The sequence below is a fragment of the Vanessa cardui genome, chromosome 8 (genome assembly GCF_905220365.1).
Source record: "Vanessa cardui chromosome 8, ilVanCard2.1, whole genome shotgun sequence".
Classification (NCBI taxonomy): domain Eukaryota; kingdom Metazoa; phylum Arthropoda; class Insecta; order Lepidoptera; family Nymphalidae; genus Vanessa; species Vanessa cardui.
In genome coordinates this window covers 1,190,330-1,207,850 of record NC_061130.1, presented here as the reverse complement: position 1 = coordinate 1,207,850, position 17,521 = coordinate 1,190,330, and the positions used below count along the sequence as shown (strand labels likewise).

At 33.8% G+C, this 17,521-nt stretch overlaps 1 protein-coding gene across 1 annotated transcript in view; it reads left to right on the top strand.

The window, feature by feature from the left end:
- LOC124531984 (CUGBP Elav-like family member 4) overlaps positions 1-13,003 on the top strand; it is a 703,320-nt gene extending 690,317 nt beyond the window's left edge. The window contains exons 7-14 of the mRNA XM_047106589.1: positions 5,270-5,440; positions 6,935-7,049; positions 8,019-8,195; positions 8,735-8,824; positions 11,007-11,084; positions 11,599-11,757; positions 12,257-12,423; positions 12,803-13,003. Of these exons, the coding sequence (XP_046962545.1) occupies positions 5,270-5,440; positions 6,935-7,049; positions 8,019-8,195; positions 8,735-8,824; positions 11,007-11,084; positions 11,599-11,757; positions 12,257-12,384 (918 nt within the window). The 3' untranslated portion in view covers positions 12,385-12,423; positions 12,803-13,003. The remainder of the gene's footprint in view (positions 1-5,269; positions 5,441-6,934; positions 7,050-8,018; positions 8,196-8,734; positions 8,825-11,006; positions 11,085-11,598; positions 11,758-12,256; positions 12,424-12,802) is intronic.
- Positions 13,004-17,521: the final 4,518 nt, after the last annotated feature.

Genomic DNA, 17,521 nt, shown 5'->3' with positions numbered 1-17,521 from the left:
TACTATCTAACTAAAGAAAGAACATAAATTAAACTTTATTGATCACCGCAAAGTTTATGACAATAGGGGGACTTGATGCCTGAAGGCATTCTCTGCCAGTCAACCTTTAGGTCAATCAGAAAAGCATGAAGGCGGTAAAAAATATATGCACATACTTATATATCTAAGTAAAAAAAAACATGTACATACATATCATATACAAAATAAATATTGAATTATACTGTCTATCGTAAAAATATTTGTATATAACATAACATAATAATAATAGTGCATAACAGAATTTTCAATTTTCATTTGAAACATATTCTAATTTATATAAATACCTAAAACAATAACTTCCATTTCTATAACACCTCGCCTTATTGCCTCCTCTAATGAACGAAGGGTTCGTTTCTTACCCAAAGTATCGGAATTGCAATTCAACGGGGAAAAGCTTGCATTCTTGCCACCATTCCACACGGTCAAGATTTGTACAGTAACTATTTTTAAATTATATTTGTATATATTTAAGTACTTAGTGTCAATAATTATAGTTATATGCTTAATTGGAATACTACTACCTAAGTGTACTGCTCTTTATGTAATTGTAATTAACTAACATGACTGTTTTTTTTTAATGTTAAAATGGGTTACTACTGAGTTCTTGTCGGTTCTTCTCGGTAGAATCTACTTTCCGAACCGGTGGTAGCTTCACTTAATAGGAAAAGAAAGTTGTTAAATGACGAATCAAAAGTGCTTGTAAAAGCCTACTTGAATAAAGTATATTTTAATTTTGGTATTATATAAGCTGTTTTAATAAATATTCTTGATCAAAATCAAAATAAACTTCATTCAAGTGGTCTTTTACAAGCACTTTTGTATCGTCATTTAACAATTAAGTAAAGCTACGAGTGATATTTATATCAATTTTTAAATATTATGACTTGCACAAAAAACTTTAAACAAAATAGCCTTCAACGTAACAATTCAAATACCTCGGACAGAGGTCGAAATATTTCAAACAAAACAAACAGCGTGTACACGTACTGTTAACATTAATAACAAGTAACTAGAGTGAAGTTATGCAACAACAATTAAAGGAGTTAATTGGACGTTACGTTAACGAATGGCCCCCTGAACCCCGTTATGGGATGTGGGTACGATACCAGAATGTAATAAAATCCCTACTATCATCAGCATTATATTTGAAACGTCTTAATGCTGAGTGTGGATGTGTTAATAGTCTTATGTGCGTTTCCCCAACTTCGATCGCAATGCTGATGCTAAATATCCTACTGAATGTGTTTATTAATGACATCACATTAGAAACTGCTAAAATTATCAGTGTTTCTTTACTATATTGTCCATGTATTATTCACAAAAGCCTTCCATTTCAATATCCGTTGGGTAATTTTAAAGATCTAAGCATACATAGAAACAGACAGCGGTAAGCAACATTGTACTATGTAATGAAACGCTTGTTAAATGTATATTATATTATATATATTAAGAACAATTGTTTTATACATAAGTCTAATTCTAATATAGAACTGCAAGCTCATCTAAGCAAGTGATACCCGCTTATGTATTCTATCGTTAAATAGCAATAATTTGTATTGATGTGTTGAAGTGTGAGTGAGCCAGTGTAATTATAGACGCTAGTATCATAACTAGTTCGCTTGTTCGGTCGCTATAATTTAGGTCGATATTAATTTAAATGGGCGATAGCGTCTCGATCACGTGACCCAGATTTCCTTCCCATAATAAAAGTATAAATTAATTACGATCTCAAAATAGAAGTAAACTTAAGACAACATTTATCTGCCCTACTAGTTAATGTAATTTAAGAACTAAGTTTGGTTTTTTTTAATTTTAGCATAAGGACTTTAATTTTTTTATTAACTAAACTAGACCCACCCCGGCTTATCAATTCAAGTGTGCAATGATATGACGTCACAGTGGAAACTTCTAAAATTATCAGTGATTCTTAACTAAATTGTCCATGTATTAATTATAAAAGCCTTCCTCTCGAATCACTCTATCTATTAAAAAAACTGCCTAAAAATCCATTACGTAGTTTTAAAGATTTAAGCCTAAATAGGGATAGAGAAAGCGACTTTGTTTTATACTATGTAGTGACTCCAATTAAATCCAAATACTCATCATTGTTCATCATTAAACATAGATATATATTATATATAAGGTAGATTGTACATATGGCTAAAATCACTAAACTAACATTCTATCGTTATTATAATAAATGATTTAAAACATATACGCTTTCATTAGTTAATTAATTCTGAAAGACTACAATGAAATTTACCTTTAAAATTAAAACAGAAACGCCGAAACACCGTCAATATTGACTGTAAACATTTATAATGCAAACAATGGAATCGCACACCGAATAAATAATCCTATGAAATAATTCAATATTCAGATATGCGGCGTCGCGATCGAAAACAAAATATAGTTTATTTATCGAATTCGAAAGACCTTCTCGAAACTTGTTTGCAATAGGATTTATTTTTTTAATTTATTATAAATGTTAAAGATCTCAAATTTGATACGTTCCTTAATGTTGCCAGTAAAAAAAATATTAAATAAAAATAATTCCTCGCTGAAATAAAATAAAACAATTAAAGTGACAAGGAGATATATGAGCTAATTTTTTATTTTTTTTTTCAAATTTAATTTTTGTATTTGAATTAATCTGTGTATAAGAAATAATCTGATAATTAAATGCATTATGATAAATAAATTACTAGAAAATAAAGAAACGTCCAAGTAAATATATTGGTTTAAATATTTCATTACAATATCATAAAAATAACGAAAACCGTAGTAATCGCTGCGAAATGCACTCGAAATACGTCGCAAAGTCAAAATTAGCAACTTAACATTCAAACCGGAGTCAATTAGCGGGAGTAGGGAAACTATTACTTTGGCAAAGTTTGCGGGAGTCCAATGCATTTTTGGACGCCCGCCCAGAACTTGTTGCATCGAGGGGGCAGCGACCTGTTGCTCGCACGAGCCTACGGAACGATATTTTTGCTTCACAAATACATAATGAACGCGCCTCGCTAGTTCGCATTGTAGTTCCCTTGAATTGCCTCCGGGCCACCGCTTGCATTTTTAAGGACGCTCGGGACTCGTTCTCTGAAAGCGTTTGTGTTTTGTTGATAACGATCTCGTCTTTTTTTAGTATTATGTCTACGTTACGGCGTAAGATTGCCGTTTCAAGCTACACGGATACGAGAAATGTTTTTTTAATGAGTCCTAGATGATGTTTATAATGGTTATACTTAGCTTAGCGGTGTGGAAGTCACTGGGTCAATCCTGAAACTGTAGGCTATTATCATCAGGACTCAGTAGCAGTTTGAAGCTTAGCGCGGAGGTAATAGTTATATTAGTAGCTCGTCAAGAAGAAGTATAACCAGAATTTCTTTTTAATATGAATTTATTGTAGTTACGAAAAATAGCGTATACGTTTAAAATATTTCGTATTAATCATCCGTCCAAGAATGTTGTATGGAATCGATTTAGCTGAAGTAGGTGCTAATTAGTACATGTTCTCAAGCTAACCAAACATATATCACGCGTTTCCGATAGCATAGTATCTGCAAACACTTTGTCTTATTGATGACGGCGCTTCGGTAAAGTTTGACTAATGTATATTGAAAAAAGTCATATCAAACATACAAAGCGTAATTACTCTCTCTTAATTTATGCAAATTATTTAAAAGTGTGATGTGTTTCTGTTCCGCTTACATACAAATTGTTAAAGCGCTTTTATTGATGGATTTGTATTATAAAAACTCTTAGCTAATTCTTACAAATCAATAAAATATGAGTCAATAATTATGGATATTTTTGTAAGAAAATTTTTTGCTGTGTATAACAATGTATTTATCAAATAAATGAATTCTGGTAACGCTGATGTGCTCAATTAACGAGATACAACATTTGCTTCTTAAGTATTATAATGTAATTACTAGCTAGTCGGGTTGGAGTGACAAGATATCTATCACGCCTTAATATATGATTTACTGACAACATCAAAACAACTGACTATCAGATATACACAGCAAAGACCTCATTTGTGATACATTAAAATAGATTTCATGTTCATATTCGTGTAGAATGCTCTCATAACTCATTAAACATAATATTATATTCTCGATCTATAATAGAATATTCTTTTTTTTATAATAAGTAAGCAAAGGTTTCGTCTCATTATTTCTACAAAAAAAAAAGCTTTCTAAAATATATAATTGAATCAGAAAATCCTCAAGCAATAACATTGAACAATGCTTGTGAATTTCACGTTTAATATCACGTTGAATATTTTTTTTCTTAGACAAATTAAACTCGAGACAACCACGAGTCCTAACGAATTCTAAAGGCTCAAGTATTTTGCCAGCGAGCTCATTTTTATTACATGAAAAAGACCGAAAGGGTGGGAGGACGCTAAATTCATATCGGTCTCCGCAATCGCGAGGGCTGTAATGAAAGATTGCTATTTCTCCTTCAACACTTCGTTAAATTAAGTGATAATTGAAATATTCCTTGGTACCGTTTTATTTATGTTTACTTTGCTCACATTTATTTTTTCTATTTCACTTATTTTCAGCTCTCGTCTCCGTTCGAGCGTTATGATTTGATTACTAATAGATCAATAGTGGAATATAACGGTTGTAAGAATGTATTTTTTATTTTTTTTGTTGACAATTATTAATGATTAGCGTAAACAATGAAACAATTTGTTTTTTCTTTGTTTATTGTTGTATATTATACGTTAGTGTACAGGTGCGATCTAATTTAAAGATTGGTATCAAGAATTTTCTTGAAAAGAAAAGGTTCGTGTTTAAACTTTAGCGATGTACAAAAACAATCACTTAGGAGTATTTTATTAAGTAAGCAAATTAATTGACTGTGAAATACGATGATGATTTGAAACACATTTTTAGATAATATTGAAGAAGATGTCGTGATTATTGGCGACCTCCGTGGTCGAGTACGTACACCGGGTTTTGATGGGTCCGCCACTCCGAGGGCTCGGGTTCGATTCCCGGCCGATCCGATTCGAGAAAATGTTCATTAGTTTTCTATGTTGTCTTGGGTCTCGCTGTTTGTAGTACCGTCGTTACTTCTAATATTCTCTAACACAAGTGCTTTAGCCAATCAAATTGGGATCAAATTAATGTATATGATGTTGTCCTATATATATTTAAAGTTTAGTAAGAGTTAAGAATGGATGAATAAGTGAATGTTTATTCTTTTGTTACAGGGCGCGTCTTCGAGCCTTGTAGTTAAATTCGCAGACACGGAGAAGGAACGTCAATTGCGTCGAATGCAGCAGATGGCCGGCAACATGAGCCTCTTAAATCCGTTTGTTTTCAACCAGTTCGGGGCGTATGGAACCTACGCTCAGGTCATCACTGAGCAAGTTGACTTACAAGTGCGTATAACTCTAGTACCAGTACAACAATATTAAGTAGGATTTTAAATAGTAAAGTAAAAGTAAAGTAACAGCCTGTAAATTTCCCACTGCTGGGCTAATGGCCTCCTCTCTCATTAAGGAGAGGGCTTGGAACATATCACCACGCTGTTCCAATGCGGGTTGGTGGAATGCACATGTGTCAGAATTTCAATGAAGACACATGCAGGTTTCCTCACGATGTTTTCCTTCACCGCCGAGCACGAGATGAATTATAAACACAAATTAAGCACTTATATATAGTGGTGCTTGCCTGGGTTTGAACCCGAAATCATCGGTTAAGATGCACGAGTTCTAACCACTGGGCCATCTCGGCTCTTAAATTAACATGGTTATTTTTATTACTAGACGTATTAATTTCGGGATACTCACCACGTTTTTTATGTTGAAATCTTCAACTACGCGCAAACTTCAGTCTCGTGAACAAGACATTTTTAGATAATGTCGAAATATCGAGCTCCGCCGAACAAAAATAAAAAACATGATAAATATCCCGAAATTAATACGTTTAGTAATACTAAGTAGTTTTATTTCGTAGAAGAATCAATTGAGAATGTCACATATTGACAAGATAAGCATTTTTTGCTTATGAAATACTTCAAATAGTTAACTGTCAGTGGCGTAGCCAGGTGAGGAAGGGCCCCGGTGCATAGAAAAAGAATCGGGCCCTCACCTCCTCTTCCACTAATAATTACCCTTTAAAATTATAGATACAAAATAAGAAAGTCGTGTTTTTCTAGCTTCAGAAGCTTAAGGTTTAGTTTAAAGTGCCCACTGAACTCCGGGGCACTGCACTATCTGCCCTGCTATAGCTACGCCAATTTTATATTATAGTGGGGGTCGACGCAGGATGTCTTCTCCATCCACACTTCTTTGTGAGACGCCATCTCACAAGTAACATTCTTTCTAGCCTTATCTTCTTTCACACAAAAAATGATTTTTTTTAGTAATGGCTTTAAATAGATTCTTAATTACAAGTACATTTTGTGAGACTTCAGATGTTTTTTTCTTATGCCATGAAATTTAAATATATACTATAATTTAAATATATACTACTATAGTAGAGAATTTCAAATATCTTTTCTCAGCAATGAAAGACTTATAACGGATTACACTTTTTTGGTATTTCAAACAAAATGCATATTAATACGTTGATATTTTTGTAGCCAAATTTATTTTGTCTTGCATTCCCTTATATAAACGATAATATCGAATTCAATACTGTATAATCTGAAGTAACATTGCAGATTAGTACTCGAATAACATTTACCGATTATTGGTAAACAATAAGAAAAAATGTTTCATAATACAACAACGCCATTTTTTGAAAAAATCCAACACTTCATTGCTGAAATCCGATTAATGGATATATAAATGAATTGACGAGGAAATGAGGAATTATAAATGTCGAAAATTTCTAGAACATTTATTTTATTATATACTAAATTGTTACAGCAACAAGCAGCTCTGATGGTAGCGGCGACTGCTCAGGGCTACATAAGTCCGATGACGGCTCTCGCGTCGCACGCGCTCAACGGCATGGCTAATTCAGTTGTGCCACCAACTTCGGGTAAGAAATTAACAATACCCAATTAATATCTTCACGTTTCCATAGGGATTTGTGCAAGATCAGATTTTCCACCGCCAAGCAACAGTATTGTTGTATTCCAGTTTAAAGGGAGGGGAAGTTAAGACACAGTGCAACTATAGACACAAGGGTATTGACATAGTTCCCAAGGTTGGTGGCGCATTGGCGATGAAAGGAATGGTTAATATTTCAGCGCCATTTTGTCTATGGGCGGTGGTGATAACTTACCATCAGGTGGACCATATGCTCGTCCGCCACAACAAATGCTTTAGATAAACATTACAAATAGTTTTGTGCAAATCTGGTTTTATAAGACTGAATATTATTTTATTTTATCACTAAACAGTGTTACTTTGTATAATGATCTGACATAATTACATTAATGGAGAACACAAGGATACAAAGGCAGCGCGTTGACATGCAAGGAACAGTTTGAAATTTCCTTAGATTGAAGGAGTTAAGGAGGAAGAGAACTTATAATAATCAGAGAAGCATTTGTATGCCAATCTACTAACAAAATATATATATACCTACCTAACTATATATTTTGTCATTGTCAGTTTATAATAAATTTAAATACCTATTTTTTGATAAATTTAACATCATCAGTTACAGACATATAAAATTTAATATCTTGATATCAAATTAATAAAATACACTAAAAATATTTATTAAATTATAACGCGAAATATATCAATTAATATATGATTAAATATTGTCGAAATTATTTAAATGGGAAATATTTCAGACAGACTCCATTCAAGTAGGCTTTAACAAGAACTTTTTAACCGCCATTTTAAAGTACTACCTAATTAAGTTTTTTAAACAAATAATATTAGTTATATTCGTATTTTTTACTATAATTATCGATTTAAAATTAACAAATATGAATTCGAAACATTTTTGAGATAAATATGGAATACCGTTAATCTTTTCGAGTTTTCATTCCAGATAACTTCTCCGGTCTGGCGATAGGCACTGGCGGCGGGCAGCCACTGAACGGCGCTTTGCCGTCGTTGCCATCGCCTACCATGCCAGGGTTCAACATGGCCGCCCAGACCGCTAACGGCCAGCCACCACCGCAAGAAGCTGTTTACACTAACGGCATCCACCAAACATTTACTGGACGTAAGTATAAATAATTATATCCATATAAATTGATATATATTACAACAATAACAGCCTGTATATTTACCAATGCTGGGCTGTCTCTTCTCCCTATGATTGAAGGTAGTAGTACTATATGGAGCATAATATTCTACCACTCTGCTCCAATGCGGGTTGGTGGATTCATATGTATCAGAATTTCGTTTAAATTAGACACATAAAGCTTTCTTTGCGTTGTTTTCCTTCACCGCCGAACGCGAGATGAATTATAAAAACAAATTAAGCACATAAAAAATCAGTGGTGCTTGCCCTTGTGGTTAATATGTACCCATTCTATTCACTGAGCCATCTCAGCTCATACACGCGCAAGTATTACAAAATTTCGAGGTTTTATAATTAATCTCGTGCGTAGACCAGTTCTAAACATTCTTAACAAAAGGATTAGTTTATATTTAAAAAATGTAAATTATACAAACCTCTATAACAAAGAAAAGCATTCTACCTGCAATAGATGTGCCAATTATAGAGTATTTCATTAAAGCAATAATAAAATATTCCAGCTGTCCCCGTCACAGCGCAGGGCATACCCAACGGGGAGGCAGCGCTGCAACACGCAGCCTACCCTGGCATGCAGCCCTTCCCCGGCGTCGGTGAGTAACGTTGACGATGCGCTTAAACCTACCCGCACATTGCCGATTAGTAATCATTCGATAAATCACTTAACAATAAGTCATATTACGAGATCATTTTAAGTTATGATATTAGCAAGTAAATTATCGTCTGATTAAAAATCACTAATGTGCGCTTAATGTATTATAAGACACCGCATTTTAGATATACATTTGGTATTGAATGGACGTATGCTTCACATCACCTATAATATTCATTTACTTCGTACACTTTTGTATGGATAATTATTATTGCTTCAAAATATTTAATAAAAATGAAAGTTAATTTTGAACTGAAACCAAACAATCCAGGTGCTCATAAAAGTTTCGAACAAAAAGTAAATCCTTCTTTGACATCTAACAAATCGAAAAAAAAATATCGCTTATTGAATTTAAAATATTTATTTATTATTTCGCACGTGTCATTGGCGAAATAAACTGTGCCTTTTTGGCACAAATAAAAGCCACAAACATAAATAATATCCATCATTATCTATTTTGTGTGGATTAATAATCACATTTTAATTTCTTTGACGAAAGTAAAATTAAGACTTTAGTCTTATTAATTAGGAATTAAATATAAGGTTTCAGTAATGAGGTCTTAATCTTAGTAAAAAAAATCAAAACAAATGTGTATCTATCATTATATAATGTATAAATAGTACATAATGTATGTTGAGTTGATGTATGCAAGTTATCCTAGCACATTGATGTTTATGTCTGATCATATCCAGTAGTTTGTTAAATGTATACATACTCGTATAAATGTTTTGTTTAGCGTACCTATATATATCGTCTATTTTATATAACATACCCGTTCAGAAATATGTAGTTCATTTCAAAACAGTTACATACTATCATTACTATAACATAGTATAGTCTTTTTTATAACATTCATTTTGAAACAAGGTTATACAAATATACAATAATTATGAGTAATAATTCTTATTGTCTCAGAGTATAAACTAGCAACTGTGCCCGCAACTTCATTTGAAACAAAAAAGTTATTGCTGTAGCCTACGTTACTCCTTATTACATCAGCTTCCTGCCAGTGAGAGTTCCGTAAAAATCGGTCTAGCTGGTCCAGAGATAAACCGGAACAAACAGGCAGATACGAAAATAGGAAATGTTAATTTGGAATATTTACCGTGTACATATACATATGCATTTCGTAAAAATCTTTTTTTTTAATATTACAAACACACACTCCAGTTTTATTATATGTATAGATAGAAATTCAAAAATACAATACACTAAATTTCGTTACAAACAGACACTAATTATTATTTTTTATTTAGTATTAAAAAAACACGTGATTAATGTTAATATTACCCTATCCGTTAAATATATAGTAAGCTTTATTATGAATGTATTGTTGAGACGACTCTGTAATCAGACATATTAATATTTAATATACAAAGTAAGAATTATAAACCTGTAAACTTCCCATTGCATCATATCATTAATAATAATCAATCTTTATCATTATAATTACAACTTCTTTATAATTAAATTATTTTTTGAACTTATCAGTAGTTAAATATCACATATCCTTAATATTATGTTTATACAATTCGTTAATTGGATTTAAAGTACCAGCTTCTTAGCCTCATAAAACTAACAAAAAACTTGCCTTAACTCTTGATGGTATTTAAAAAAAAAGACTTAGTAATACGGCTTTTATTTAATTTAAAAAAAGAACTACATACAACAACAACAACAGCCTGTAAATTTCCACTGCTGGGCTAAAGGCCTCCTCTCCGTTTGAGGAGAAGGTTTGGAACATATTCCACCACGCTGTTCCAATGCGGGTTGGTGGAATACACATGTGGCAGATTTTCTATGAAATTTGTCACATGCAGGTTTCCTCTCGATGTTTTCCTTCACCGCTGAGCACGAGATGAATTATAAAGACAAATTAAGCACATGAATCAGCGGTGCTTGCCTGGGTTTGAACCCGCAATCATCGGTTAAGATGCACGCGTTCTAACCACTGGGCCATCTCGACTCATTGTACATGTACGACTACATATATATATATATAAAATAAATAAAAACATTGATGTTAAATTTTTCGTCTGATTACATCGTCAGTCTGGTAATGCATGACCTACACGCAATAAGATAGGTGTTCATTGTGAAAATGCATATTAATGTTCTACAGCTTACCCAGCGGTTTATGGACAGTTTCCGCAGCCCATCCCAGCGCCGATGTCTACCATTGCGCCTGCGCAGAGAGAAGGTAAGTTGAGCCCTGAGCTGTGAAGATTTAGCTGATTCCGTCGTCAACCTTACTTTGGTCTTTCAGTCATAAGTTCTAAACAATGACACTGCTTGATTGAGAACTGTCGTTATTTTAACACTCTTCCATGCTTGTATTCTTCTATTTTAACACCAATTTAACTGTTCTATATTTTCAAGTAAATTAACCAAGTTTAATTACTTTTTATCTAACCCTGATGTTTGTGTCGTTGGTTAGATGAAGTTTTAGCTCTATTTAGAACATCGCACGATTGCACAGTGTTATATATAAAGAATGCTTTGCGACTGGCATTAATATGTAACACATGTATTATTTGTTTAGCTACTGTGCTTATTGATGTTTAAATGTACCCTAAATTTATTTCCAGAATTCCAGAATTCGAATCTACTTCACGATTTCAGCCATTCTTGATGTGTGACGTATTACTTGAATCTTTATGTTGGTGTTATGAGGCAGATTTGTGAGTTCTTTAAAGATTTTCTCGTATTTCCAGGCTGCTCAATTTCGGGCCCCGAGGGCTGCAACCTCTTCATATATCATTTACCACAGGAGTTCGGCGACACTGAACTGATGCAAATGTTCCTCCCTTTCGGCAACGTGATCAGCAGCAAGGTCTTCATTGATCGTGCCACTAACCAAAGCAAATGCTTCGGTAAGTACACGAGTAATCATGTCACCAATAAAATACGATTTGTCTTAAATTTTCGCGATGATTACACATTGAAATAAAACTAGTCATAACGGATTTGAATCGCGTATATTAATTATTTCTAACATCCCGACGTTTCGAGCAAAGTGCTCGAAACAGTGTTCGTGGTCAACTAGTTTTATTTCAAAATGAGATTTGTTGACTTGTGATAAAATATATATCATATAAAAATGAAATTCAACACTTCAACTTAATTTGAAAATTCAGTGAAAAAGTATGTTATAAAAAATATCCTTAATAGTCAAATTAGTAAATGACACCAACAAAATAAGACTTGGTGACTTATTATAAAAATATATCATATGAAATGAAGACTTCAACTTAATTTGAAAATATACTGGTCAGTGAAAAAGGATGTTATACAAAATATCCTATAGTCAATCAATTAGTAAATAACACTTCACTTAGAGTATATATTTTAATTTATTTTATTTCACTTCAGGATTTGTATCTTTTGACAACCCGTCGTCAGCCCAAGCGGCCATCCAAGCGATGAACGGCTTTCAAATTGGCATGAAGCGGCTAAAGGTTCAACTGAAACGGCCAAAGGATGCCAACCGGCCTTATTAACCCATGATGCCGTCCCCGCGCGCACACGCAATGCCCAGGGTAAGGTCCAAAAACTACCAAATCATTAATTACAATTAAGACGTTTGTGTATTCTCATCATCATGTTTTTAAGAACTCTTTTCAATAATTAATAATTTATAAATGTATGGAGGTATAGCTTTTGTAATTTTTAATTAAATACAACAGCAACAGCCTGTAGATTTCCCACTGCTGGGCTAAGGCCTCTTTGAGGAGAAGGATGAAATGAAATTAGACGTGCTGGTTTCCTCACGATGTTTTCCTTCACCGCAGAGCACGAGGTGAATTATAAACACAAATTAAGCACATAAATATTCAGTGGTGCTTGCCTGGGTTTGAACCAAAATTGGCTTTCAATAAAAAACAAAATTAATGAATGAATTTCTCTCTTTCGTTCCAGAAGGCTCCCGGCAGGTCTCGTACGCCCGCGGTACGCACATTTGCGTATTATCAAAGATTCTAAGGAATTAAATAAACATTAATTGTATAGTAAATATCATTAACTACATTACTTACCTAAAGAAATATGCAAGCCCACGCGGCGTGTATACTATATTAGTTAAAGTAATTTATTGATCAGCGTGTAGGCAAGCTTCATTCTTATCATTATCGATTAATCATTAAATTAATCTATTATATTATTATATATACAATTTATTAACTTTGATTAAATTATTATTATTATTAAATGACACGTTATAAAAATTTTGTCATTCGTAATCATACTTCTACTTCTAAGTACTTAATGTTTAAATGAAAACTTTTAACATAAATTTATTATACTAGTTATTTGCTTGAATTAAGCCAAACTGAATTTATTAAGTAAGTTGAGAATAAGAAAAATGTATTTTAATTATTGTATATTGCATAAATTGTAACGCCGAGCTGTGACGCGCGTCTTTGTATGTTTTGTTGTTTCGTTTAAATAGTGTAGATGGCGCTGATAGTTTTGGCGCGAATCGTTCCACAAAGATGGCGTCCACGCTCGGCACTCGCGGACACTGTTGCCTCCCCACCGTACGATCACAGATAAAATATAAGTGCTGCAGTATATATCACTATCGGAGTATTGTCCTATATTTTGTTAAATTTTATCGGTGTGTGTGTGTCAGATAAGCTATTACGCTGAGCTGTACCTTTTTGAAGAGTTGTAATGTCTTGAAGCTATTTGATTTTTAATCTGAAATCGAATCGCTTGAAAGGTATGTGAAGTGTCATTGACGTTCCATACTAAGCTATAAAAAATTCACAATTGCTTTCAAGCGATTATATGATTTGATAGTTAAAATAAATTGTATATAGCATATGAGATTTTGATATTTTACGTTGTCCATTCCCAAGGGAAGCTTGTTCTCAATGGTCAGCTCAGCACCCCACCTACATGTTAGTAAAATTAAATAAACACAAAGTTGATGACATTAAATTAAATGTTCATATAACGCCGTGTACAAAGCGAAGTGCACTTCAACATTACCGACTACTTAAGATCTTCATTTTGAAATATTCTGTTTCGTTTTGTTGTAAATTCCAAAATGGGCTGTGATATAAAAATATAATATCAAAATAATGGATTGTACAGGCCGTCTATGCATATTAATTGTGACGCTCTACAATACTGCCCGCATACTGATATATAAATATAAATTTCATAATTAGAATTTTGCTTCGATTATTACGTTTGCTGTTAATCTTACAACTGTAATATTGGTAACTAATATTAACTCATTATTAAGGTAAGCCATTTTATTCTTTAAAAACTTCTAAATAAATGTTAAGAGTGTTATTAAAACTCACTACAATTAAATCTGCCGATCTGTTACTAAATTTTAACTCTTGGATAACATTTTGAATCGGAAGAGATTCATAATGATAACAAACGCATTGTTACAGATTATAAGATAAAAAGTTAACGAGGCAAATATCACGCCACTATGGTACGTATAGACAATAATTTCAACTGTTTAGAATAGAAATTGGCGCGTCGGAATTCGTTACCGATTATACCTAGAAGAGTTGTAGATAGTCTTCAATGTTTTAGTCAAAATACATTATATTTGGGGACGGTTCTCGCACGTGCCAAACTCTATAAAAAAAATTAAATATTGCCCCCACATAAATCAAACGCTTTGAATTTATACATAATATATAGTAGGAAATTGTACAGATATAATATATATAATGTGTGTGCGGGCGGTCATTCGCAGAAATGCGATGTCAATTCAAAAAGCGTTCGTCCCCATATATTATTTCGTGTGTGTGTCTGTATATTAACATATATAATCTATACATGTTAGGGTGTTAAAGCAGTGAAATACGTCCGGGGAGTCGACAGTGAGGGTGCGTTACAGATAACAAAAAATACTAGCGTAATTTCTACAGAAAAAAACATAGATTCATAATCAAAACGTACCAATATAAAATTATAATAATATGAGATACCTTAGATGTTAATGCGTGCGCGCGGGCGGGTTCTGTACCCCGGTGTGCCGTTGTTTAAACAACAGCTTTAAAAACATCGGTCAAAAATGTATGTGCCATTTACCACCTTACTAAATGCATATAAAGCGTAGATTGGCGTAAACGTTTTTGGCATAAATAATTCTATTTTTATAAAGAGTGTCTTGGAGCATAAATATTTTTGACGTGAAGTAAAGGAAGGGCTATTGGAATTGCGTTTATCTTTTACTCACGCCAAAATCACTTTTCATGGCTTCATATTGTTAGCACACTATTTATAAAAATATAGATGAGCAACCTTTTACCTCGACGTTTGGAATGAAATGCAGAAATAATCACGAATTATTCTCAAATTAGTGTTCGGTATAATGTAGTTATCGGAACCAAAATGAATTTGTAACCAGAAACGTTTCAAAACAATTCGTTGTAGATTTATTTTATTTAACAAAAGTCACAGCTAAAAATCTCCGTCCGCTTAAAAACATGATCCGAACTAAAGTGAACGTTCCCGCAGTGAATTAGACGAATTATTTCTACATTTCATTGCCAACCGTACCGAGATGTCGAAGGAAGAGTAACCGCACACAGTTTTTTTTGTCCCACGTAGGTTCATGTGTTTCTATTAATAAGAGGCGCAGATGTCTCAGGTTAACTGACCTGTGCACAGGAATGACAGGAGACAACTACAATTATTTTGTTCTAAGTCACTATTTTGGAATTTTTAGTGTAATTCCAAATAAGGTGGATTGAAGGTCTGGCATATTTCTGTGCGCAGGTATTGTTAATAATGTCTGCTTACCGCGTGCGGTAGCGATTGCCGCCGCCCGCCTCTAGTCAAATATTACTCTCACCACAAGACATAGAATTTTATATTTACACAAAATAATTATATTATATTGATATAGTATTCTAGTTTTAGGCGTTTAATTTATTAATAAGCCGTGTAAGTTGAAACGATAATTGAAAATTGTATTGGTATCGTTTAAATCGTAGGTACCTAGTTATTTTATCTATATCTCATGTTCGTGCAATATTGTTAAGCTTTTTGAATTGTTTTAGTTCTCTTTTTATTTTTAATTCTAACAATTATTTATGTTAACTATTTAAATCATTCGTGACATGGTCTCGTTACAGAAGAGGCGGCCTCTTCTTTAATAACGTCGCTTCACAGTCAACGCGACGTATAACACTCGCCCTGGTTGACTTTATATACATGATATAACGTTGCATCGAAACGAGGTCAGCGCGAATAGATCAATAATTGTATTATGTTACGGATAGGCCGGTTCGGGTCGGAGGTGCAGCGATGACGACTGCGGAGGGCGGCGGCAAGCGTGGGTGCTCCCTCCTTGCCGCGTGCTGGTAGATTACTGACTAAATCGATGCCAAAGCGGATAACGTATTTACTAAATATATATCGATTGCCGATTATATCACCTCGTGGGTAAAGTAGGAGTAACACGATCGACACATCGACGCGCACCGCGGCGAAGTTCGTCTAATAATATGTATATGTATCTTTATACTGATTAAAATTTAAAATTCCCTTATAATATTGCAACATAGCAATCGTTTCTACTAGATTAAATGACCTCTCTGAATGTATAAAACGATCGCCCACAAAGTGATTCTAGGATACAGGGTAAGCTTTGCAATTATTTAAATGTATCTAAATGTTTTTCATGTAGGCAGGTTTTGCCGAACTCTCTCAGATCGTTCCTCGTTCACTGACTTCGGTCTGAACAACTTGAACTCCGCAGAGCAGTTGCTCGGTACCGCCGATGTGAGTCAGAGGACGGCACGGAGGGTAGTCGAACATCGGCCTCCCGGCGGCGGCGCCCGCGCCGCTTCACTCACGGGTCCACTGTAGTCTGTCGCGAATCTTTTATACTCTTTCGACACTATCGTAGCGTAACCGATACTATATCATGTCACTCGCGACTTAAATTCGCTTCGCCCTTTATTTTATACTAGACCCGCACATTCATCTTCATCTATTCTTGTATATCGACGTATCCTCATTCACTTTTCATCTCAGTAGCGACTATTTCTATTGAAACATTTTTATCATTACGTAACGAAATATAAAAATAAATAAAACGATATATGCCGCAACTGAAACAAGTGTAACACACCTAACATTTCATGTCATCAACGACGGCAAATTTTGCTAGAATCGATCAATATAAACATCCTAGTATTACGAAATCGAATTTGATTAAAAAACTATTTAACTTCTAAAAATTTTATAAAGTAAATATTTATATCGTTCGCAAATTACTTCGTCGTAGCGCTCGCGTAGCCTTTAAAGCGGTTGGCATATTGAAGATTGTTTGAAAGTATAGTAAACGGTACGAGAATTGGAAGCGGAATATTGATGCGAATTGTGTAGACCATCGGGCGGCGCGCGCGCACCTCGAGTGCTGACGTCAACGCGCCCGCGTCGACTCAACGCCTCACTCACTGAGCGCCGTCCGATGCTAGTTAATAAGATGATTGCCAATATTCAATCGGGAATAAACAAATATTAGATTTTGAAATTATTAAGCATATTATTATATCTATTTATATAATAAAGATATGGAGAGATGCGCATAGTGCTTTTATGAATTGTAGATCCTAGTAACAAGAAGATCTAGTCATATCGCCATTTTTATTTATT